At 36.3% G+C, this 23,566-nt stretch overlaps 7 protein-coding genes across 10 annotated transcripts; 2 read left to right on the plus strand and 5 right to left on the minus strand.

Annotated features, from left to right (window-relative positions):
• Window positions 1-550: 550 nt before the first annotated feature.
• LOC143354043 (trimeric intracellular cation channel type 1B.1) lies at window positions 551-3,772 on the plus strand. 2 transcript variants are annotated; one of them, XM_076787737.1, is made up of 8 exons: window positions 551-856; window positions 2,215-2,371; window positions 2,464-2,559; window positions 2,644-2,732; window positions 2,806-2,893; window positions 2,967-3,087; window positions 3,152-3,322; window positions 3,434-3,772. In XM_076787737.1, the coding sequence occupies exons 1-7, from the start codon at window positions 736-738 to the stop codon at window positions 3,305-3,307; spliced, it is 828 nt and encodes a 275-aa protein (XP_076643852.1). In that variant the 5' UTR covers window positions 551-735; the 3' UTR covers window positions 3,308-3,322; window positions 3,434-3,772. The 2 variants fall into 2 exon arrangements, with proteins under 2 accessions (XP_076643852.1, XP_076643851.1); XM_076787736.1 differs by having other exon boundaries at window positions 552-856; window positions 3,152-3,772.
• Window positions 3,773-4,612: 840 nt separating this feature from the next.
• Window positions 4,613-8,221, minus strand: LOC143354031 (uncharacterized). 2 transcript variants are annotated; one of them, XM_076787715.1, is made up of 6 exons: window positions 8,022-8,221; window positions 7,396-7,847; window positions 7,087-7,332; window positions 6,012-6,803; window positions 5,605-5,733; window positions 4,613-5,513 (listed from the first exon to the last, which is right to left on the minus strand). In XM_076787715.1, exons 1-6 carry the CDS (start codon window positions 8,219-8,221, stop codon window positions 4,696-4,698), a joined length of 2,637 nt encoding a protein of 878 aa, XP_076643830.1. In that variant the 3' UTR covers window positions 4,613-4,695. The 2 variants fall into 2 exon arrangements, with proteins under 2 accessions (XP_076643830.1, XP_076643829.1); XM_076787714.1 differs by having other exon boundaries at window positions 5,572-5,733.
• A 319-nt stretch (window positions 8,222-8,540) lies between these two features.
• Window positions 8,541-9,983, minus strand: LOC143354039 (uncharacterized). Its single transcript, XM_076787732.1, has 4 exons — window positions 9,486-9,983; window positions 8,997-9,425; window positions 8,822-8,921; window positions 8,541-8,753 (listed from the first exon to the last, which is right to left on the minus strand). Exons 1-4 carry the CDS (start codon window positions 9,828-9,830, stop codon window positions 8,545-8,547), a joined length of 1,083 nt encoding a protein of 360 aa, XP_076643847.1. The 5' UTR covers window positions 9,831-9,983; the 3' UTR covers window positions 8,541-8,544.
• A 147-nt stretch (window positions 9,984-10,130) lies between these two features.
• Window positions 10,131-14,719, minus strand: LOC143354038 (mitogen-activated protein kinase p38b). 2 transcript variants are annotated; one of them, XM_076787730.1, is made up of 10 exons: window positions 14,424-14,719; window positions 13,751-13,880; window positions 13,440-13,498; window positions 13,020-13,161; window positions 12,785-12,947; window positions 12,638-12,709; window positions 11,644-11,723; window positions 11,303-11,381; window positions 10,996-11,169; window positions 10,131-10,924 (listed from the first exon to the last, which is right to left on the minus strand). In XM_076787730.1, the coding sequence occupies exons 1-10, from the start codon at window positions 14,525-14,527 to the stop codon at window positions 10,845-10,847; spliced, it is 1,083 nt and encodes a 360-aa protein (XP_076643845.1). In that variant the 5' UTR covers window positions 14,528-14,719; the 3' UTR covers window positions 10,131-10,844. The 2 variants fall into 2 exon arrangements, with proteins under 2 accessions (XP_076643845.1, XP_076643844.1); XM_076787729.1 differs by lacking the exon at window positions 11,644-11,723 and adding an exon at window positions 12,097-12,176 and having other exon boundaries at window positions 14,424-14,715.
• Window positions 14,720-14,832: 113 nt separating this feature from the next.
• LOC143354041 (ATPase ASNA1 homolog) lies at window positions 14,833-17,120 on the plus strand. Its single transcript, XM_076787734.1, has 7 exons — window positions 14,833-14,969; window positions 15,286-15,434; window positions 15,522-15,730; window positions 15,811-15,913; window positions 16,186-16,336; window positions 16,409-16,717; window positions 16,816-17,120. Exons 2-7 carry the CDS (start codon window positions 15,307-15,309, stop codon window positions 16,933-16,935), a joined length of 1,020 nt encoding a protein of 339 aa, XP_076643849.1. The 5' UTR covers window positions 14,833-14,969; window positions 15,286-15,306; the 3' UTR covers window positions 16,936-17,120.
• On the minus strand, window positions 17,055-20,353 carry Gcat (Glycine C-acetyltransferase). The gene is made up of 7 exons (XM_076787728.1): window positions 19,429-20,353; window positions 19,140-19,345; window positions 18,782-19,068; window positions 18,507-18,713; window positions 17,691-17,883; window positions 17,437-17,614; window positions 17,055-17,365 (listed from the first exon to the last, which is right to left on the minus strand). The coding sequence occupies exons 1-7, from the start codon at window positions 19,448-19,450 to the stop codon at window positions 17,208-17,210; spliced, it is 1,251 nt and encodes a 416-aa protein (XP_076643843.1). The 5' UTR covers window positions 19,451-20,353; the 3' UTR covers window positions 17,055-17,207.
• A 133-nt stretch (window positions 20,354-20,486) lies between these two features.
• Window positions 20,487-23,190, minus strand: LOC143354033 (BOS complex subunit NCLN). Its single transcript, XM_076787720.1, has 7 exons — window positions 22,826-23,190; window positions 22,566-22,753; window positions 21,938-22,267; window positions 21,654-21,863; window positions 21,174-21,578; window positions 20,879-21,099; window positions 20,487-20,810 (listed from the first exon to the last, which is right to left on the minus strand). Exons 1-7 carry the CDS (start codon window positions 22,998-23,000, stop codon window positions 20,672-20,674), a joined length of 1,668 nt encoding a protein of 555 aa, XP_076643835.1. The 5' UTR covers window positions 23,001-23,190; the 3' UTR covers window positions 20,487-20,671.
• Between the last annotated feature and the right edge of the window lie 376 nt (window positions 23,191-23,566).

Consider the following 23,566-nt stretch of genomic DNA (forward strand, 5'->3'; position numbering starts at 1 on the left):
ATACGAGTATCTATATTTATTTCTTATATTTTGCGTTATTCATACCTATATATATTTGTGATTATTTTTCACTTGTTTGCATGTGTAAATAAGGGTGCAAAAGATTTCGGAACAATTATAATATTGTTTTTTATGAAGTACAGTAAAAAAAAAGTATTTATATTTTAAAAAAGCCAGCAAAAGTTGTGCGGCAATTCTGTTAATTTATATATCAAAGTATCGGAAAATCAAAATATTACAATACTTCCTCGTACTACTGTTACTTATTCTCTAATTTTTCCGAAACCTTTCGCACACTTATTTACGCGACAAACAAGTGAGAAATAATCATAAATAATTGTGGGTAACAGAAAGTATATGAAATATAAGTAGGTTCTTTTGATATGTATTTACAGAGAGAAAAAAATAAATAATTTTGCTCTCGCAGGTAGAATCGCGTTTTAAACCACTGTGCGACGCCGGCACGATCGTTTACTGCCATCTGTACGTAAGCGTTTCAAAGAGACATCAAAATTTGCTCGTTCGACGATAAGGTTTTTTTTCTGTTATAATGGTAGATGGCCGGGCTCCATAACTAGCAGACGACCGAGTGTAGCAGACGGCGCGTAGCTAGCGTCGTTCGCGGGCGGCCGAGTTTGCGTTTTAAAATCGAACGTCGTCGAACATTGAAAGACACGCTCCCCTGGAGGCCGACAGAGTTCTTGTGTAGCGTAATTTCTGTGAAAATCAGTCAAAATGGATCCCGAAGCATTCCTGGACATGGCCAATCAGTTCATTAAATTGAAAATGTACCCGTACTTCGACATCGCGCACAGCGTACTCTGTGCGCTACACGTCAGAGAGGATTTAGGACCCGGTAAGCCCAAGCCCACCCGAACGATTCTAAATTTAATCCGGTCACAGAGCTAGCTTATGCCTTTTCTAAGATTCTGCACTATCTCCTGAAACACCTCGTTCTTTTTTCCTCCTCGTCGATTCTGCCTGTGCGCGGAAATCTTTTTTTACTATCGAGACCATCCTGATTTTATAGTCTCGAATTTGCTCGTAGTATAAAAATACTCGCGGCGCCTCCTAATGATCATGAATCGAGAGAATTAGTTAATTTTATTTGACGATCGGTAATATCTCGTGTATTTTCGTACGCGCCACAGCCGTTTACTATTTTTAAATTGTTCTTTGGGAATCGACGGTTCGGCTTAATTTTAGCTTCTCCACCGTGAAATGCATAATTTCTAACAGCGGTAATTAAACACCGCGTGTTATATATGTATATATTTGTATGCTCTATTGCCACATTGAAAAAATGAAGATCCCCGATCAAGTATCTGTTACCATACAGTCTTTGGCACAATTATAATAATCTTATTTTGTAGCCATCACTGAAACTACCCAGCTAATCTATTTCAGTATACACCTTTGCGAGTAGGTCAGATTTTCTTCAAAATTTGGTCTTAGCTTTTGTTACATCCTCTATTTGAGCTTCTCATGTTACATTATGTGTATATATATGTTTTTGTCATGTCTGCTGAAAAATAAAGAATTTACAGTGTGAAAGTGTACTACAATGACTGTACAATTCACTAAGAAAGTTCTCTTTCAATGACTTCCTTATGCAATGAACTGTGAAGGATAAATCTGTAAATAACCAGCATTGTTTCAATGCCTTCCTTACTGTACCAAACTCTGAATAAAGAGTTTGCATTGTTCAATGTAGAAATAAAAAATTGATTTTTTATCAAAACAAATCGAACGATATTTTTTTAATATTCTGAATGTGTCTCCAATGTTTGAAAGTAGTATGCCAGGGCAACAGTAATTCTATGTTTCCGGTAACTTGGATTACATTTGTACGTATACGTGTGGATGTATCATAGTACACTTATAAGGATTCTGAGTGACCTAGTTGAATTAGCACACCCCTTGATATTTCATGGTGTATCAAATGTTCATCGAATCGCTTAGGAAATTCTTTTTCACCATCCTATTTCCCAAAAATCATTTTCCTAAAAATTACTTGATCTTTTATGAAGATCATTTTTTCCTCGATAAAAAGATATTTTGTTTCAATTCAGTGGACTGTTCTGAATGTTGGAGTTTATGATAAAAATGTAATTAAATTTTTATTAAGATCACTTTTTGCTCCATAGAAGGGTATTTCCCTAAAAACATTTTAAAGTTCATAATGTTTTTTTTTCATATTTTGGCTAAAAATAGGTGCCCAAGCATTCTCGAGAAAACATCCCTTATCATGCTGGCTTTCGACAATGTTGGTGACATTCGCAAGCGGTATGGTGTGCAATGCTCTCCTGGGGGAACCAGTTCTAGCACCTTTGAAAAATACACCACAAGTTCTAGTCGCAACCGTTGTTTGGTCAGTATTTATTAATCACAGAATTATGGTTCAAATGATATTTTAGACCATACTCGAAATACATTTATAAATGAACTTATCAACGTATTTAGGTATGTGATATTTTATACACCATTTGATATTGGATACAAAGTAGCCAAATTTCTACCAGTAAAAATCGTGTGTGCAACTCTAAAAGAAATATATAGGTAAATATAAGAAAAATCATTCTTATTAGTTATTTTATTATCTGTACTTTATTCTTCTCTTATTTCTTTTTTTAACAACTTTAGGTGTAAAAAAGTATACGACGGGGTAACACACGCAGGAAAACTTTATCCAGATGCATATCTAATCATGGTCATAATCGGCACACTCAAAGGTAAGCTTTAAATACTATATCATAGCTTTGATATAATGAAATAGTAAATTTAACTCACTCTGTTCACTTGTAGGCAACGGAGCAGGCTTTACAAAACTGTTTGAGCGTCTAATACGAGGTGTATGGACTCCAACTGCGATGGAACTGATGCAACCTAGCTTGTACGCACGAGTCCTTTCTTCCTTTTCTGTAAATCACTAATTTGTTTTATAATAAAAAACTAATTTGTTTCAGCCCTACGAAAGCCTCAATGGTTGCGTCGATCATCTTTGTCCTAGATAAAAAGACTGATCTCATTTCTGCACCTCATGCATTGGTTTACTTTGGCATTGTTATCTTCTTCGTGTATTTCAAGGTAAACATTTTTCTGGTCATCTAAATACTTGATATTGAATCAAACCTGATTAACGTTATTTCAGCTATCATCGATTTTGCTGGGTATCCACGATCCGTTTGTACCTTTCGAAAATTTGTTCTGCGCGCTGTTCCTCGGAGGAATTTGGGATTCGTTAGCCAAATTTCTGGGCCGAGGCCAAGCCAAAGACGAGAAAGCAGATGCCAAGAAAAAGGACTAAACGTTTGTACATTTTGTGCGTATACCCTTTAATAATACCATGCGTGCGAATTACGTAACTTCGTTACAAAACGAAGCATAGTAGAGTCGTATCATTCGTTCTAATCCGATTCTGTCCCGCCAATAGGTGCATAAAGTCTTCAATGAGATTCATTTTAACACTAGCAATAATTTGCTGACGAATCAATGAATGAAAACAATTTCAAATCTACATAACTGTACGATACTCGCATGTTGAAGCGCGACTACCGACAAATCATTGAATATCAGAAGTACAATAATTTATTATTATATATATTTTAATAAGGACGAGTGGTGCATACAGCGGGATAGAGTGACTTCGATTACTGGGAAAATCAGCAGTATTATATGTCTGTTAACAACCACTTGCCGCTAAAGTATAACTATACAATTTGGTCGCACGCTGTAATGAATCCGACGATTTTATAAAGAAAAAAAAAAGAAACGAACGTAATTTTAATATAAATTAGATCGGTTAGTTGAAAAATGATTGTTCGTAGAAACAATAAGATGTACGTGCAATACGATGCGTGAGCATTAGAAATATGTCTCCGGTCACTGATTTTTTGATAATATATATATACCTCGTATAAAGTTATAGCGATCGAATTTAAAAATGTTGTTGATACAGTGATTTTGTAGTGCAATATGCAATCTTCCTTACAATCTAAATGCATGTTAGGAATTATTAAGGCCAATTTGAAGTATCCTAACTTTGGCATGCATCATGTAGCGACGAAACACCGAATCGTCGTTCCATCGTGCGGTATCATACGACGAAGGTACGAGTTAAAAAATACTCAGGATGATAATGAAGTTCTATAGTTTCGACGAATATTTCAGTGATAAGATTTCGATTATAAAATACTTGACAGAAAATTTTAAATCGTGTAAAAAATGCTCGAGGGAACGTACACCTCTTTTATACTATTTTATTATAATATCAAGGGTTGGTACTTGCCACACGTACAGGTATCAAAGTGTTTGCCTTCGACTCAACGATGTGAACATAATTTATTATGAAAATTAAACTATTTAATTTTCATATAATGTTCCATTTGTCAGAACGTTGTACATTTTCATGTAATAAAATGAAGTTTGCTCTTCCACGTTTGTAGCCTGATGCACCATCCTTTTCGATTTACACAATAAACGAGACCAGTCTTAAATAGAGAGAAATCTTTTTATTAATATCTAATTGCGTTAATGATAAAAAGCCATTAAGAAGTGTCACGATGAAAACTACTCTAATAAAATTTCCCAGAACAATGCACAATGCAATGTTTATTAAACTCGAGAAAGGTCAAAAGGTAACTAAGATCAACCATTGTCAAGGACACATTTCGAAATAAAAGTTTGGACGATCAACTAATAGTTGTTTCTCGCAAAAGTGCATTTACGTGTCGTACATAGTGGAATTTTAGGAGTGTGCATACAGTTAAATGCATCAGTATTCGTTACGTCTGTCCAATCCTGATCACAATACAGTTTGCCTTTACAATTATCGTCGCAACGATCCATACTTGATCGTTTGCGATAATCACAATTAACTTGGAACTTCGGTTCTTCCTGATTCGAAGATATACAAATTGTGTAAGGCACACAAGTAGATCTACCGCATGTTTCTACACGTTTATCAAGGAACTTCTTCTCAAGGTCATCCTCGGTTTTTAAAGTTAACGTTTCTTTGTCAGACTTTTTAATTGCTTGGCTATCAGTACACTTTATCACTCGGACTAAGATAGGGTCTCGCTTCTGAGTACCAACAGTGATTCTGTGTTGTTTATCAATGTTTATTTTATTTGAACACACAGAATTATCCAAACCATTCTGAATACCCGTGTCGCGAGTCTGTAATAATGACCCATTGGTTCCAATATCTCTGTATTCGCAATGGGTGCAGACTTCTTTGTCAGCAACTAGTTTCTTTGCTTCTTTTAATGTAGGAGCCCCTTCGCTCCCATCCCCTTGGACACCTGTAGATCGGTAAACCAGCTTGTACGGATCTTCCCTGGTCATAGTTAATTTATTTACGCAGACGCTATGTGTTTCTGCGTTGGACAAGGTCTGTACGCACTCGTCTTTGGTAAGATCCACTCCTAAAGCCGTGATCGCGAATTCTTTGATTCTCTTCACCATCTCCGTTGCATCGGTTGCACAATCAGTGCTGTATTTTTTCTGCTCATCTAAAATCAATGATTCCCCGATGACGAAACGCAAAAGAGACAAGCTTAAATAACTTACAGTCGGTTTGTGACTTTACGCAACGAGACCCACGATTTATCTTGGAAGATAACATCTTGCAGAGTAGTTGTTGCAATGCAGTGGTCACTGTAGGGTCCTTTATCAACTCGGACATGTTACGTGGACATGTCTCCGCGTTGCACGCTTTCATATATGCCTCAGCTGTTAGAGAATAAAAATATTTCAATATTTGTCGAGGTTGCACAATCTCTACAGGATAAAGCCACTCTAGAGCACGGAAAACAAATCTAATTTAACTAAAAATCTATTTGCTGGTCTTTATTACACAGACTTTGAAGTGTAAAAAAAGATGTTTTTATAATAATTTTTATTCACACTTCAAAGTATGTATAACAAAGACTTGTGAATAGATTTTTCATTTCTTTCATTATATTCCCGTTGTTTTTCGTGCTCTAGAATGGCTTTACCGCTCAACCCACTTTCGCCTACTGCAGCTTCTTTGTAATCTTTCTGTCGGATGCAACCCTTTAAAGACCCATGGGACTTCGCTCGAGATGGGGGTACACACTCTCCACCAGTACCAACACTCTTATAACATACAGTAGTTACAGAACCGCTGCTATGGACTCTTTGAACAGATGATGATGTCTCAACGTCCCTCGTTCTTTCCAATGAAGACGAGCGAGCCGTACTTCCTCGTGATACGCAAACAGTACTCTGTGTTCCTTTCGATGCTTGGCCATTTACATTCACTGCTTTGTCCTCTAAATTTTGTTTTACAGTATACACACCCACTTGTTTTTCTTGCATGTGATTTATAGTTTGAATTGAAGCGCTACGTCTTCTCTCTTCTGGCAGGCATACTATGCACTGAGTCCCCCATTCCCTGTACTCAACTGTGCTAGTGTGCGCATCATTTTTCTTCAATTCAAGAGACAATTGTGTCCCTTTTGTACACAATTCTGGTTTCGAGCACTGGACCCCTTGAGTGCATTGACAAACACTCTGCGTCCCTACCGGTATCCCTCCTGAATTTTTCTTCGAGTCTGGTAGAATGATCTTGAATCGAGTACACGCTTCTATAGCACCACCCTCGAATGCATTCTTCTCTCCAGGATCCAGTTGCACCACTTGCAGCTGAGGAGACTCTGTAGTCTGTGTTTCCTTGTCTAATTTAGGAATTTTAGCTGGTGCTGGTTTGGAAAAGTCTCTCACGAAATCTCCAGAATCGTCTGTGTATGTTTCCGGATGGATGGTGCAATACGTTGCATCTGAAAAAGCAATGCTGTATTGTGACAATACATTACAGTGGCGAGCATGTTAATAGGGAAATGTAAAGGCGTCAATTTAATGTAGTGCAATCAAATTTTAATTTGAATCGATCTTTCAGAGATACCATCTTCAACTACATTTATTAAGCTTCCTAAATCGCATAAGTTTTATTCATTTTGTCAAAAGTCGATTCAAATTTGTACTATTATTTTAAGATAAATCAAAAACTTCACATTTTCTTATTTACATGCTCGTCACTGTACTTACATGTTCAGCATGTACCTTTAATGCATCCGCTACACGGTATATACTTCAAGCCAGGAGAGTCACTGTAGTAATTAGCGCAGGGAGTAATAGTTCTCTGGTCCTGTTTAGGTTTTTCCACACTACTCTTAACCGTTTTGTGTTCATCGTTCTCCCAACCGCACGACGGACACTTCAGAAACGGTGGCTCATACTTTTTGGTACTGTCTTTCGTCGAATCAGTGGCCATTGAATTTACTGAGTTAGACGGAGTCCTGGGGTACTCTGTTAAAAAGTGGATGCCACATTATTCTACCGATGCAAGTACTTTTCATGAAAACGTTGTACCTAGTACTTTCGAATTGGAGTCTCTTCTAGGTTTATAAGTGGAAAGTCTGTCTCCGTCTTGAGCTTTCGAAGCGTTTCTCGCTTGAGGACAAAGGACGTACTTCGTTCGTGCAGTCGAACGGACTTCGGTGGTTTTCCTAGGCATGTATTTGATGCTCGATCGAGCTGATCTACTTCTTCTTGCGACTATGTCGCAAGTCGCGTTGGTACACGGCTGAATTCTCGTTTTAGTCTCTTTTCTGTTAGAATGGCATATGTCGTCGCTGCTTAAAGATTTCAGGACCGATGTGTCTGGAGGCACAATCCTCGTAGGTCCCACAGAACTTACTTTCGCCTCATCATTAATCACTCTCATTAACATTTCTGCCACTATGTTGTACCACGGGACTGGCGACTTGTATTGTTTTTGCGTTTGCAGTCCTTTAATCGTTCGCAATTGTTCGTTCTTATACCTACGCCAATGAAAATACCTTCTTTTTATTAAATTAGATAATTATAATCGCTGAATATGTTGTAACCACGACTCTACATTCACGATTATTTAAAAGTCACACGGTAGATTAGGTTAAATTCAATCGTGTTCGTTTCTTTTTCGTTTGCGATTTAAATCATCGGTCGTACATTACTTTTCTCTTATCAGCTTGATTTGTTGTAAATAGTCAGTTACGGTAAAGCCAGGAATACGTAGATCGTCGATAATCCTCTGCAACGCTTCGTTTTTCTCATTGCAATTGTAATAGCGTCTGTCGTAAGGATTCCACAGGCACGGATGCTGTTTGTACACTTTCAAGAATTTCACAACTAATTTCTCGCTCCACTTGGACATTTTGATGACCGTGGTGTTCCTATTGACCGTGTCCCGACCCGATGATCCCGCGAGAACGTCAAATTCGATATCTTGCACGTTTAGAATTTTTCGCGTACTGTCATGATGGAATTTTTAACGGTTAAGAAACACGAGTGAACTTGATCGCGAGATCCATCGAACGAGAACGTTGTCACATCGCTTTACATCGTTCTGTTGGACCTTTCTTTGTATATCGACGCTATATTACATTCACCGAAACACGTGTAATTAACATTTTATATTTTTCACAATGGACAGCAACAGATTGGATTGCTTATTCGATAAAATCGTCTTCGCACATTCTACTTGCAAAATTCGCAAGACGCGTCGGCTTGAATTTTGATTAAGGGTAAACCGCAACTGCAAACCGTTTCGTTGCGTACAATTCTGCATTCACTACAACTAGAATTACAACAAGCCGCGTTAAAACTATGCGAGATGTATTTCATAGTGCTCAGACGTTCTTGTGCGATCAAGGCCTGTATACGTTTCTCCAGCTTGATGGCGGCTTCTACGAAAAAGTCATAAATTGAATAATAAAGCTACTATTTAATATTTAAAATGCAACATCATATTTACCAAAATTAATATTCCGCAACTGACACGCTATACTCTTCCCAAACATATCAAATTCATCGCAGAATATTTTTTTCCCTTCGTGTACCGCGTCAGCGTCCTCCTGAGAATATTTTTGACTATTAGATTACTGAGATTCTGTATTTTAATAATGATAATAATTCCCTCTTCTTTTTACCGAAATATTTTTAGCAACGTCGATTGTACAAGTTTGGCAGGCACTACATGTAGTTTTGAAAGCTGAAAGATCTGTTTGCATTTCATTTTCTGTAGTAATGCATTTCCTTGTGCTACAACCGGTATTAATCCTAGCTACTTGTGAATGCAAGTAATTTGTTCCTTTGTCATTGTTCCCGCCTGTCCAATATTTCCTGTGAAAATAAGTATGTATTAAATAAGGGATTATGTGGGAACCGTTCAAAGACTGCAAATACCTGCAACTTGTCCGAGGTTGAGTCCTGTACAATTCGTTGCAGCCACAGTTTGTATAAGGACAATTACAATGCCTTTGTGTTCCTTTTATTTCTACTATATTTGAATTTCTTAACTGGTTGGTTACCTCGCTACTGTGATAATCTGGGAGTAGACTTGTTTCCTTGTTGCATACCTGTTATAAAAGATTAATTACAATAAATATATAATATCTATAAATTATGATTTTATTTACCTTCCAACCGTAATTTTTGTAGCCGTAGGTTTTAACAAATGGAAATAGTAATTCGTGTATTATTGGAAACCAGTTTACTGTTGGTATATATATCTTTTCGCACGATATCGCCGCCGTAATTTTCGATAATTCATAACAGTACTGCGACTTTATCTGGGTAATCTTCTGTATACAATCGCAAACTGTTAAACAACTGTTAAACATAGACTTTGCGATGTCTTTATAAGCTTTGTAACGGCTAAATTTGTTTTTGAACTCGGGATGAAATGGATTCCACATACATTCGTGTCGACTATAAAGAATCACTAATTTCAAAGTTTGATTATCGGTCCATGCAAATGACATGATATTGCTTCGATTATTTTTGCATGATCAGGTTATTTCACCCTCTTGAATCAATTGCCAACGTATATTGCATCATTACAGCTTTACAATCGCATGTCCTGAAGTTGTATTGAAATCTATTGCAAGAATTTTCTTCTTGAAAGAATGCTATGAACAAATTACGTAAAATACATGAAGTAAACTAAATGTCCTTTTACGGGTCGTACGCGTCAAATTTAATCCAAGTAATTTATGTATTCAGTATTTATTAAACAATTTTCATCAAAACTATTTGCTCAACATTACAAGAAATAAACAATATACAAAGATCAAAAAGTTTATTCGGCCATTTTTGTTGTTAAAAGCATTATTCTAATATTATCATATACGTGGCATGATTTTAAATTATTTGTGCATGTAGTAATAAAATTAATTCGAATGATAAATTTGATTTAACATTGTTTTCCGTTACCGACTAGAACCAGCAATGTATTTAAACAAAATTTAATGCTTTGAAGCTAGTGTTATTTCTTATTTCTTTTTTGCACTACGAGGTATCTCACTTAATGGAAAATATTATTTTCTTTACTTAAAATATATTCGTTGAATGTGTATTACATCTAGTGGCATGATTGTAGCTTCAAAGCACCTAAGTTCATGGACACATAATAAAATGTTCATGTATAACCATGAATATATGAATAGGTACGCGTTGTACGTTCCGCAGATTTACATTTTAAAACGATCTAAGCGTGTAAAGTGAAAAATATTAATGTTCCGTGTATCGTACGTCATTAACAAAAATATACATTTCGCCTTTGTTACGCACAGGCTTAGATGATTAACTATATTACTTATGTAACATTATATACAATGATGGTTTTGTATGTAACAAATATAGTGTTACGAGTATTGGTCGAAGATCGCCCACGCAACAATATATATATTTATATATATAATTTGTTTTGTAATTGTTGTTTGTTAAGTTTATCTTACTATGCTTACGTTTATATTATTTACGCTACTAACATGGCTTTATGAAGCAGGCTCAATGGTTGAACATAACGTAGGTAGCTGTTGTGGTTCGAAGTTTACAACTTCGTGATAAACGAGCTCTGTAAACGAGAATGTCTTGTAGTTATTAGTTCACTTTAATATTGTCCCCGAGTTAAAATAAGAATCATACCTTTCCATTTTTCAACTGGCAAGTCCATGTCCTCGAAACTTTGATCGTATGGAAGTGACACTGGTTCATCCGTTGGATCAGCGTATTGAGCAAGATATGGGTGAGCTAACGCCTGTTCTGCTGTGATTCGTTTCTCCGCGTCCAACTCCAACATCAACTCAAGTAACTCTATGGCTGCAAAGCAACGCACATTAACTTAATTTCTGTTGTATCTATTAGGTACTTATTATTACTCAGTTCGACGGGTATTCAAACTTGAATATTTAGTAGTACTAAAGTTACTAAAAGTTCTCTAATTTATACTGACCTAAAGGATTAGCTCCTCGGAAAACATCCTTGAAATTCTTCTTCTTCAAAGGTGGTAAACTTTGTATATAATTCCTTGCCTAAAACAATGTTAACAATTATCTACACAATCTGTTTTGCTTTACAAATATACGAATTATGTAATAATTTTTTAAAGTTATAGATAGTATACATTATTTGTTATACCACACTCTTTGTATATTTTTAAATATCTTCTTCTTTATATAATGTAAACTCAAAGCAAAATCATATTGTTGTATGCAATTCATTTGATTTTCCTGATTGTATCGTTAACTATCGACAAAAGTGTAAAAGAATGTTTATCTTAAAAAAAAAGATTACCTCTTGGCTGCTAATTTTGCTTAAAGTTTCTTCTGTGGGTGTACCACAGAGTACTAAGACTCGTGTTAGATGATCAATTGCTGCTTAAAGTTAAGGTATGTTTGAAGCATAATTCATTATACAATGGGGAAGATTTGAATTAGTATGTATTATGTTAGAATTGCGTCTATTCAAAGCGGTAGTCTTCATTCCAAAAGAGGATTGTAACAAAAAGGATAGAACACATGGAAAATTAATATATGTATACTCACAGAGTCAATCTTCTAACGACAATCTTGCGTTTATTGGCATTTTTGTCAAGCTCAATATTTGAGAAATCATTCAAATGTTATCGATTTCGATGCCGTAAAGAAGTACATGCGAGGCATTTAAGCCGTAACACAGTATAAATTGATAGCATGCACTAGTAGAATACTCTATAGATTTCTATTCAACAATTCATGTATTACTCACCGACTCCGATGATATTTTTTGCATGAACTCGTCTCGTGGAGTACCCAAAATTTCCATTATTAAGTTCAGTTGATGTATATCTGCTCTTGCTAAGGTTCCACCACACCTTTTTCTACTTTCACTAGACTTTTCGTTGTTAAATGATATTACAAATAACGTGACTGCGCGCGTTGAAGCATATTAAAATACACAGGTATATATGTATATATATATATATATATTCCTTCTTTTTTAACAATTAGATTGCTTTTGCAGCGAGAGTCGAAGCTAAACAAAAGTAAAGAGTACCGAGAGGCAAATAAAAGAAATTGTATTATTGTATTAGCACCAAAAGATGTTAAAGCAAAACAAAAGCCATATGTAGAGCCTTAGCAATAAGCACGTTTTTCAATTCTGTGATAGTTAAAGATTTGTGATATGTGTTTCACAATTAGAAAATGAAGTTGGGATGTACATGTATTAGTACCGCATGATTAAACAGAAAGCACAGATAAATGACTGATTACTTGGAGCAAGTACTTCAAGAGCTTGAAAAGGATACGATCGGTGCCAGGAAATAATGTTCTTCCTGTTAATAATTCAGCCATTATACATCCAACCGACCATATATCAACTAAAAGAGAGAAAAGATTTAAATTCGATAGACGTGATCAGAAAATATTGGTAAACAACAGGAAATAATAATTACCTGTTTGATTATAATGCATCCAATTGAGCATGATCTCTGGAGCCCTGTACCATCTTGTGGCTACATAACCAGTCATTTCATTCTCTGTAGGCCTGGCTAGTCCAAAATCTAAAATCTTCAGCTCGCAATCTTCATTTACAGCTATGTTGGAAGGCTTTAAATCCTGCATATTAAAAACACTGTAGTTCAAGTCCTCTCTAAGGTTTAGAATAGTTTCAATAGCTTTGCACCTTACCCTATGTATGATACCCGCAGAATGTATGTACTTAAGACCACGAAGGATTTGATATACAAGAAACTGTACATGATCATCAGAAAGCTTCTGAGTCCTTACAATATTATTGAGATCTGCACCCATCAGATGCGTGACTAAATACCTATTAAAAGTGCATGATATTACTAAAACCTGGTACACAGAGCTTCATACTTTCTTGATCATTAAAATAATTACTAGACAGTGGATTATTATGCAAAATAAACATTGTTTGCCATTTAAGTGTCACCAATAATTTTGATAAGCTGGTACTTTAAAGATTGAAGTTTCAAAATTCTTTTAATCTATCATCTGCTTTAAATTGTGCCTGCTTATTTTCAGCATAAATGCATGAAATCCACAGTCTAATAATTACATTGATAAATCCATAAAAATACATACACCTGCTGAAAGTCTTCCAAAGAGGAAGACGGATGAAATACATCTAATAGACCAATCACCTGCAACAAATATTAATCAAAGCATCCAGAAAGCGAAATATATTCAATTCATTAGCTTGAATATTCAATAATAATCCGTGCAGTCTTGTAATTCAGAAAGTAAAAATAAAACTTAGTAGTCACAGATAACATAGATCTTCTTAATTCTTGGTGCCAAGACAAAGTTTCTAAATGCCTCTAATTCCCACAGTGCCAACTGCAGGAATGCATTATATATGTACATATATATGTAGTCCAATTTTCTTTACTCACATTTTCATGATTCATGTGTTTCAACATACGGAGCTCCCTATACGTTCGCTTAGCATGTACAGCTGACTGGAATGGTCTGGCTAACTTTTTGATCGCTACCTTATGCCCGGTTGTTGTGTCAACCGCTGAACTGAAACAATACATACACATTTAATGACTAACTACTTAGTCATACGTTAGAAAATAGTTTAACAAGCTGGCACATGTCTATTGTTGAAACTTCCATTGTTCCATTGGAAATGCAAGTTTATCGAACAAATGGCTTTGTTAGAAAACAAGATTATCCTAGCAAAATATCATACTTGAACAGTCTAATTTTAGTCAATTTTAGTTCTAATTTTATATATATACATATACATATACGTACACATATACATATACATATACATATACATATACATATATATAAACCGCTTTCTGCGTAACCTGACATTAGAAAAATTCGTAAATATAAAAATTAATTATCATTCAACAGCTTTCTATTAAGAACGTAAGTGAGAGAAATGCCAGAAATGTCAAGGTTATGATTGTTTCATGGTCAGGATATAATGCCGTGTTACTTGCGAGGTAAAAAGCGTGGTAATGGAAATTTCGAACGTGATGCTCGGAATCCCGAGATCACACAGATAATTGAGAAATGCGACCGTGACGTATTAATTATTGTCTGGCTTACCACACTTGACCGTAAGCTCCTGATCCCACTGGAGTGAGCATTTGATATCGTTCCGGAACCTCCCATTCAGTCCTATTTATTTCGACTTTATGAAACTGCGGCATGCTAAATACGCGCGAAATTCTTTCAGTACGGCAACAGAATTCACAGAAATACGGCTGAACGAACAACCACTATGCACTAACGTCTCGGACCGGGGTTTACAGACACTTCGGACATTTCCAAATTAGCCTACTATTAAAAACCACACGTCCATCGTGTGTAACACCACGGTCGACTATGACAATCGATAGCGCGCTGTTTTTTCATCAGCGAGTAATCGACTTCTCTGTTCGTCGATTTATTTAGCCGCCACGCACACACAGTTATACAGAGCACAAAAACATCTGTAGATACCTTTGTTCCACCACTGACTTTTGTCTAATTCAAATCCAGCTCAGTGATCCTCAACTTGCGATGAACGAGCGCGCTTACTTGACAGTATAGTTTCAAGCAGCCACATTTTATTTGAAATACAATAAGAAAAATAATAATTTATAGTAACCAGTAAGTGTAACAGCCGCAGTTTATAACAAAAAGATTTGCTCTCAAACTTGATCTTGCTTTAAACCTATTTCTTGCACTTTCAGCATAATTTCCATATAAATTCTAGAAAGACCCGTGTTCGATGACTTTTGAAACTTACAATTTATCGATAGTGCAACTTCGATAGTCTCAAATGTAAATGCATACGCATACGCATGTCCAGATTGTTTTCTATCCAATGATAAGGTGTAGCCCCGTGTCTTTTATGTTCCGTTGTCAGTACGTTCCCTATTTCGCTGGTGACTCTAGCAAATGACGTGCTAAAATTGTTTTTAAGCACGTAAACGTTTGTGTTTCGATGATCATGGATACGAATGACTCGGAGCCGGTCGAGTACGAGCCTTCCCTTGAGAATATCATTCAACAACGATCATTACGATGGATATTTGTCGGTGGCAAGGGCGGAGTTGGTAAAACTACGTGCAGGTAACCATAACCTATAAAATCTGTTTTTTTATTAGAAAATTTCAAATAATTGCGGAATAAGACAGAACATTAATTATGTTTTTTTAGTTGTTCCTTGGCGGTGCAGTTGTCGAAAGTGAGAGAAAATGTACTCATCATATCGACAGATCCAGCACATAACATTTCTGATGCTTTCGATCAGAAGTTTAGCAAAGTTCCGACAAAAGTAAAGGGTTTCGATAACCTGTTTGCTATGGAAATAGATCCAAACGTTGGCCTCACCGAGCTGCCAGAAGAATACTTTGAGAATGATTCGGGTAATCATTGTTACACGTAAACCGTATGGAACGTATTAATAATTCAATGAGTAAATGCGTCAATAGGTTTGTATAATCAGTTTCAGACGGAGAGGCAATGAGATTGAGTAAAAGCGTAATGCAAGAAATTGTAGGTGCATTTCCTGGCATCGATGAGGCAATGAGTTATGCAGAAGTCATGAAGTTAGTGTTAATTTAAATACAATAGGTATTTGCACATTGCACGAAAACAGGATCAATCAATTGCATAAGATTTCTCAATTATAACTCGTCCACTATTGGATCAAAGCTGTGATCAATGTGTACATGTAACAATACAAAGAAACAGATGCCACACAGCTCGGGTAGATTCGCATAAAGAATGGGCATTTGATTGGGAGTGCAATAAGCGAGAACCTACTGTATTAAGCAGTACACAGGAATTGTGCAGCTCTGTAAAATATGTAAATTTTCAGACTTGTCAAAGGAATGAACTTCTCGGTTGTTGTATTTGATACTGCGCCAACAGGTCACACTTTGAGGCTATTATCATTTCCACAAGTTGTTGAAAAGGGTCTGGGAAAGCTAATGAAACTAAAGATGAAAATTAGTCCTTTCATTACACAGGTTCGCAGAGGATATAGAAATTAATGTTACATCTATAATGTTGATCCTAATTTTCAGTATATTTTATTCCAGATAAGCTCACTACTGGGTATGACAGACTTCAATGTAGATACATTTTCCAACAAAATAGAAGAGATGCTTACTGTCATTAGACAAGTCAATGAACAATTCAGAAATCCTGACCAAACAACGTTTGTCTGTGTATGCATAGCAGAATTCTTGTCTTTATATGAAACGGAAAGGCTTGTACAGGAGCTCACAAAGTGTGGAATCGACACTCATAACATTGTAGTGAATCAGCTGCTATTTACACAAGAAAAGGATGCAACCTGCAGACTCTGTCTAGCTAGGCACAAAATACAAGACAAATATTTAGAACAGGTAAATTGTTATTATACCGATTATATCAAATGGAGTATACAAAGCACATTTTCATCTTGTATATTAAAACAAGCTTAATTCGATTAAATTTTCTCCAGATAATGGATCTGTACGAAGATTTTCATATAACACAGCTTCCTTTATTAGAAAAGGAAGTTCGTGGAGTTACACAAGTCAGAGAGTTCTCTGAGAACCTTGTTAAGCCATACAAACCTTAACGACTATAAAGTCGTGATATCTAATAAGAATCCGTAACTTTATATATAATCAAAAGTTTTTGTAAACTTATAAAACATATATTGCGAAATTTGTATAAGAGGTAATATTTTTATTTATGATATGTTTCTTTGCATGTAAAAGCTTGGCTTTGGTATCTACACATTAAATGTTCGCATTTCATTGAGATCGTGTGAATTTAATTTTTCAATGCCACGAGTGTGTTACTTTCTGTTATTTTCTGTTTCAAAATTTCGATGGGAAAAAAAGAGTATCAATTAATTACAGCAACGTCTCTACCGATCTGGATAAATGCATTTACAGCGTGCTCTATGTCGTTCTGTGTGTGTGCAGCACTGATCTGAACACGTATTCTTGCTTTATCCTTCGGTACAACAGGATAACTAAAACCGATTACGTAAATGCCTTTTCCTGCAAAAAGATAGATTAATGCTCAACCGTTCGAATGTTATATGTCGAAGAATGTATTGTAAAGTGCATACTAATCATCTTATCAGCAAATTCAGAAGCTAATCTCGCGTCTCCTAACATGACAGGGCAGATGGGATGATTATCACCGCTGATTGTGAAACCTGCAGCCTTCATGCCGTTTCTAAACATATTGGTATTGTTCTTCAGTCTGTCCAGAAACTCTGTAGATTCTGTTATTAGATCCATGACCTGTGCGCAAAATAACATGAACCTCGCTTAGAGTCCACATTATCATTTAAAAGATATGCAAGGAATCTAGACGAACCTTGCTAGCTGACGCGACCACGGGAGGAGGCAACGAATTCGAAAATAAGTATGGCCTGCTGCGTTGCCTTAGCAAATCAATTAATTCTTTTTTACCAGTCGTGTAACCACCAGCTGCTCCACCTAGAGCCTTGCCTAGTGTTGAATTAATAATATCAATGCTTCCTAGCTGGTTAAAATAATCTTCTGTGCCTCTGTAATTTAACGATTTCATACGCGTGTGAATATAATAATCGGGGACAAAATTAAATGGATATCTTTTAAAAACTGATAACTTCTTAAAAATTAGATCAAACGACTTGAATTTTCTTGAGATGTTAGAAGGATTAGTTTACTAGGTACTGTGTAAAAAAATCCTTTCGAAATAGCAATTGCTTGGGATTTCGAAGAAAATCACGAGGTCACGATTTGCTACTTTTTTATCTGTCCGTACAATGAAAATTTAAAATATGCTTTTTGTAGACCTAAATAAGTTATATACATGCACAAAGTTTCATCGAAATTGGTCGATAGAATCATTAGTAACTTTTAATTAATTTTCTTTATTCATTACCCAGTAAATTAATCCTCCTAATATCTAAAAAAAGACTAGTCTTCTGGTCCAATTTTAAAAAAGTTAGTTTTTATGTCCACTTAATTTTCCCCCCGAACGTACATGTGTAGAATAACTTTTACACGTGCAATCTTGATTTACATGTGCGCTTATATATAGAATTTGCTGTACCATCGGAGAACGTTCTCGATTTGCGGTTCCTAGACTATAGTTCCTTCACATATTGTAAACCGGTGAAATTAGGGTAACACGTAACATAACTACCTTCCATGTCGACCAAAAAATCCAGTAGCATGGCAGTCGTCCACAAATGTGAGGGCGTTGTATTTTTTCGCAAGCTCGAGAATTTTTGGCAACGGTGCGACAGTGCCGTCCATGGAAAAGACACCGTCGGTGGCGATGACGCGTAGGCGGGAAGACATGCTTTCTTGGAGCTTATTTTCTAAATCTATCATGTCCCTATGCTTGTACCTTTCTCATGGAATATAATTTGATGTTGTAGTCGTTATTAAAATAATACATTTACCTATATCTCTCACCTGTATTTCTTTGCCTTACATAGTCTGATACCATCAATAATAGAAGCATGGTTCAGTTCGTCGCTCAGTACCGCGTCTTCAGGCGTTAGCAAGGTCTCGAAGAGTCCTGCGTTTGCATCGAAGCAAGATGCATAAAGAATTGCATCTTCCCTACCGTGAAACTCGGCAATTTTCTTTTCTAATTCCACGTGAATCTCTTGAGTACCGCATATGAATCTTACAGAACTCAAACCGGCTCCGTACTTATCCAAAGCCTGCTTTGCTGCTGATATCACTTCTTCGTTGCTCTAAACGAGAAAGATTAGTTGTTATACATATGAAATAGTGCGTACAGATGTTAGGGAGTGCTCAAACTTACGGATAAACCTAAGTAATTATTAGCGCAGAAGTTGAGAGCTTCTACTCCATTTGTTAACGAAATTCGCGTGCGTTGAGGCGAAGCAATTACTCGTTCGTTTTTCCATGTACCAGCTGCCTTTATCGCTTGCAATTCTGGTTTTATGCACTCTACCAGAGAACTCATGCTTTTTGGTAATATCCATCTTTTGTAATTAAGACTCAGACCTGTTATATATATATATATAAGATAATTGAGTTATTCAAACAAATATATTTTTAAGTTGTTTAAGTAGAAATGAAACAAATACTTTTCTCAAAAATGGCAATCATATCTGGAAACACTTGGCTGTTTGTATACCTGAATCTATACTGAGTGATTACTGATCCAAGTGAAATGAAAGTAAGATGAACTAGTCAAACCTGTTTAGTAGTATAATGACTTTCAAGCTTGGCTTATTTTTATATTCCTGTTACGTGATATATGCTTGATCTACCTCGATAAATAACATTGGTAGTAGATTATGAATTTTTAAAAATAATATAACTGAGAAGAATAATATTTAATATTAATATTTATGTGAGATCGAGGAGAAGGGAAAAATAACATCACTACAAAAATTAGGTATTCCATTTCCATGAGATTTATTTTGTAATCATATGTCCTCCTCGTAATTTTACTTAAATTTCAATAATAATTATCAATTAATATTTATATTAATTCATTTAAGGACTTTGTTTTTTATATTCGTTAGTTTCTAAGTTTTTATTAGAAGCGCTTGTGTTGCAATATGACTAACATTTTGTTAAACATTATTTATTAGTTTTCATCTAATGTTTATCGAATTTCATCTATCAGAAAGTACTATTATTTGGAGCTACATTATAATATGAATATTGTATATTAACATAGCAACTGGACAGCAAACATGTTAAATGCATTGATTAGAATGCATTTCAATAATACTAACGTTCTATTATTCTATACAAGATTTGGAATTATTATTATTTTTATTATTAGAAATATTGTTACATTTAATCTCCTGTATTTGTTTATTCTTAAATCTGCCAGTCTTTTTGTCATAAATTGCATTCTGAAATCTCACTATTTGGTCTGTCATACTTGGTCTTAATTATCACGTATCTCTTACAGAATAATTTATCCTGAAGCGGCAAATAATACAGCAACGTAATATAAACATATAGTACATACTATATGTATATATGTGTATATGGTACATACTTTTACGAATTATTCCGAATATTTTTGCTAATTATTATTGGAAGAAGAAATAGGAGGATGAGAATTTCCATTCGCATAGCTACGCGATCTTTATAAATATCTACGATTGAAAGTTTAAATAAGATGTAGAATGGTAGATAGCTTTTAATTCAAGGTTAATGTGATCAAAATCAATATACATGTAACTTCGTATGTTCTCCAATTTACACCTATAATACTCGATATATATATATATATATTAATATTTCCCAAAAAATTGTTCGTATCGAGTTTATCTTTACAATAAAGAAACTTCAACGTTCGTGAACGTTTCATGATGCCTTGCTTTTGACGGAAAGTCGAGTTGCTAAGGAATATGCGTGCGGGAAATTGTGTACGATCACGTAAACCATTCCCAGGTAGATGATGATAGCGATTGTGAGAAAGAGATCAAACACAGCTGGTTTTACACTGAAATGTAACAATTAATTAATAAACGATGTTGTTTGAAAACGGTAAATATAATAAAAAGAATTTACCTGTACACGTTGAGTGTGGCTTTGGTAACATCATAAAATACAAATTCTGGATCTTGTTTATCAGGGGTGTGCAACGTAACTTTAACATCCACAAGATATCTGGCCATCGCCTCCTTTAACGTACTAATTAACATATTATTCTTGTCTGCCAATAAGGGAGCGGCTCTTGGCTGCGACGCTAAATAATCGAACCATAACGATAATGATTCTTTCGATATCTCCTGGAAGAATCAATAATTCAAATGATACAATCCCTCTTAATTCTTTTGTTTCGCTTAAGAGAATATTAGCGTACCAATGGATCTGTGAAGATCTGACTAGAGCTTAAGTTATATATGTGCCTTGCTAATGCTTCAGCTACAACTTGGGTGTGCTTATGAAGCCTATCTATTTGCCCTGCTTTCATTAAGTCTAAGATCGTTGTCCTAATTGGATCGTCGTGACTCTTGAGCGTGGATAGCGTTGTAGCTGGTAATCTTCTCATACTGTATCTTTCATGCTCCCAAGCCAGTGTTTTGTCAGCTAGGTTTATTTTCTTGTGTACTCCTTCCACGGTGGTTTTATTGAACGATTCCGAAACAGTTTTCAGTTCTTTGTAGAATAGACCGCCGGTAGAATTTTCTTTCGGTGGTTTCGACACGTGTACGTAAAGATTTTCATCGGTGGATACCGTGTCGAAGCAAATAACGTATGCTGCATCCTAACAAAAATATACACAACAGATTACACTGCCTCTGCGTGAAATAGTAGCGAATACTTTTAAAATGTATATTACTTGTATTATAGAGCCCTCGAGGCTATCCAGCTGATCCTCTAACCACTTTTTACTACCTTGATAATTAAGTTTTCCAGCACCGGTGACTATGAAGACAAGGTTGTACTGTGGCCTTGATCTGCTGGTAGAATACAAAATGGAGAACAATCTCGCTATTTCTAATAACATAGCTACTCCCGATGCATTGCTGTCTGCTCCAAAAGACAGCTCCTGTTTATTAGAAACATATATTTCAATTCCTATAATCCGTAATAGGTGCATTCTTATATTAAGCACACACTTACAGGTGCAACTCCTGTACTATCATAATGAGTCACCAGAGCTATTGTTGGTAACTTCTCGTCTGCTCTGGTGCCAGTCAGTCTACCATGCAGTGTAGCCACTTTAACGTCTACTTTAATAAGCGCTTGGCCAGATGGCACGACAACTTGGTAACCACTGGCGGATATAGAATTAAACATTGCTTCCGCAGCTGAACCAGCCTTCTCGTCGGTGATAAATCCGTTAGAGAGGTCGTTCAGAATTGTCTGCAGGTCTGGATGCCATTTAGAGAAGTAAACTGGTATCATTGTTTCCGGTCCAAATATCATGGACTCTTCGAGCATCATTATATGCTGGAATAGGAAACTATTATTTACATAAATCTGCACAAATACTTCTTATAGAAACATTGAAATATAGAAAAGAATATTTGAACTAAAATACTGCTGAGATTGTCCATGGCATTACAGGTGTTAATTCTGTGACTGTGTACAATATCTGAACGAGCCTAGCGTAAGATACTTGTCTAGATCAAACAAAGTAATTCTGAAATGTTTATGTTGTAACAAATGCTTGACGATAGACATTGTTTAGTCAGCTTGTCCACAATTCCTGTACAGTTGGAGGATTGAAATAAGTTAACATAATAACCTGTCTCTCCTCCGATGTCAGGTCATCGATCCTCTCCGGTAAAACGACTATGAGGGCTCCAGCTTTGTTTTTGATGGAATGGAACAGAGTTGGTGTGAGATCCAAGGCTCTCGCGACTACGCAGTGCCTGGAGGTGCTCCATCCAGTAAGAGACCTCGCCTCCAAAGAAATCGGAGCGCTGCGGCAACCTGAATGAGAAGTTCAATATTATCGCGACCATAATGTTCGCACAGAACAGAAAAATATGGAGATTACGTTACCGTGAGGTTCGCCGTGCAAGTCATACTGGTGCATCCGATACACGGGGAACTCGTGCGATGCCCCAACTGGGTTTACCGGGGAGATAATAATGAAGATCGGCAAAATGATCAGTAAATAGTACGGCAGATATCCACGGCATAATTCCGCGAAGCTGTCGCATTCTTCCAGCCACATCCTTACAGGTTTCTCTCAGGTGCTGAGCCCCTGATTATTTTCATTGACCTATTACTTACCACGCGTCCAACTACTCTCGACTTATTCGTACCTGTGGTAAGAATTACATACATATGTAACTGAAGAGAACACCAGAACGCTCATGCCCAGGGTTTTGGTGCATCTGGCGTAGTGCTGCACCAAGCGGCCGATGACGTAATTAGTGCAACGGCGCAGTACCATGCAGTACTTCCACTTATGCAGAAGATGGAGACACTAGAAACTTTCTTGTGGGCTCGGCTTTACCCCCGACCGATGGTGGAATACCGCGCCGACGCACTCGCCGTATTCTGGCCTATTGGGAGAGCCATATCGAATGCTCTCCCCTTACGTTTGAACTCACGAACGAATCGCACGTTTTACCGGCGCTCTCGTAATACCTCGAGTCGTATTATATAAGTATTCTTAAACTCGTGAAAGCTCCGTGCATCACTCAGATGCTAACTCGATAATACTGTCCCTCTCTGATTCCCTTCGCCACATTCTGTGCAGGGACTTGACGTAAATAAATCAAGTGTGTTAAATCT

The sequence above is a fragment of the Halictus rubicundus genome, chromosome 5, assembly GCF_050948215.1.
Source record: "Halictus rubicundus isolate RS-2024b chromosome 5, iyHalRubi1_principal, whole genome shotgun sequence".
Classification (NCBI taxonomy): domain Eukaryota; kingdom Metazoa; phylum Arthropoda; class Insecta; order Hymenoptera; family Halictidae; genus Halictus; species Halictus rubicundus.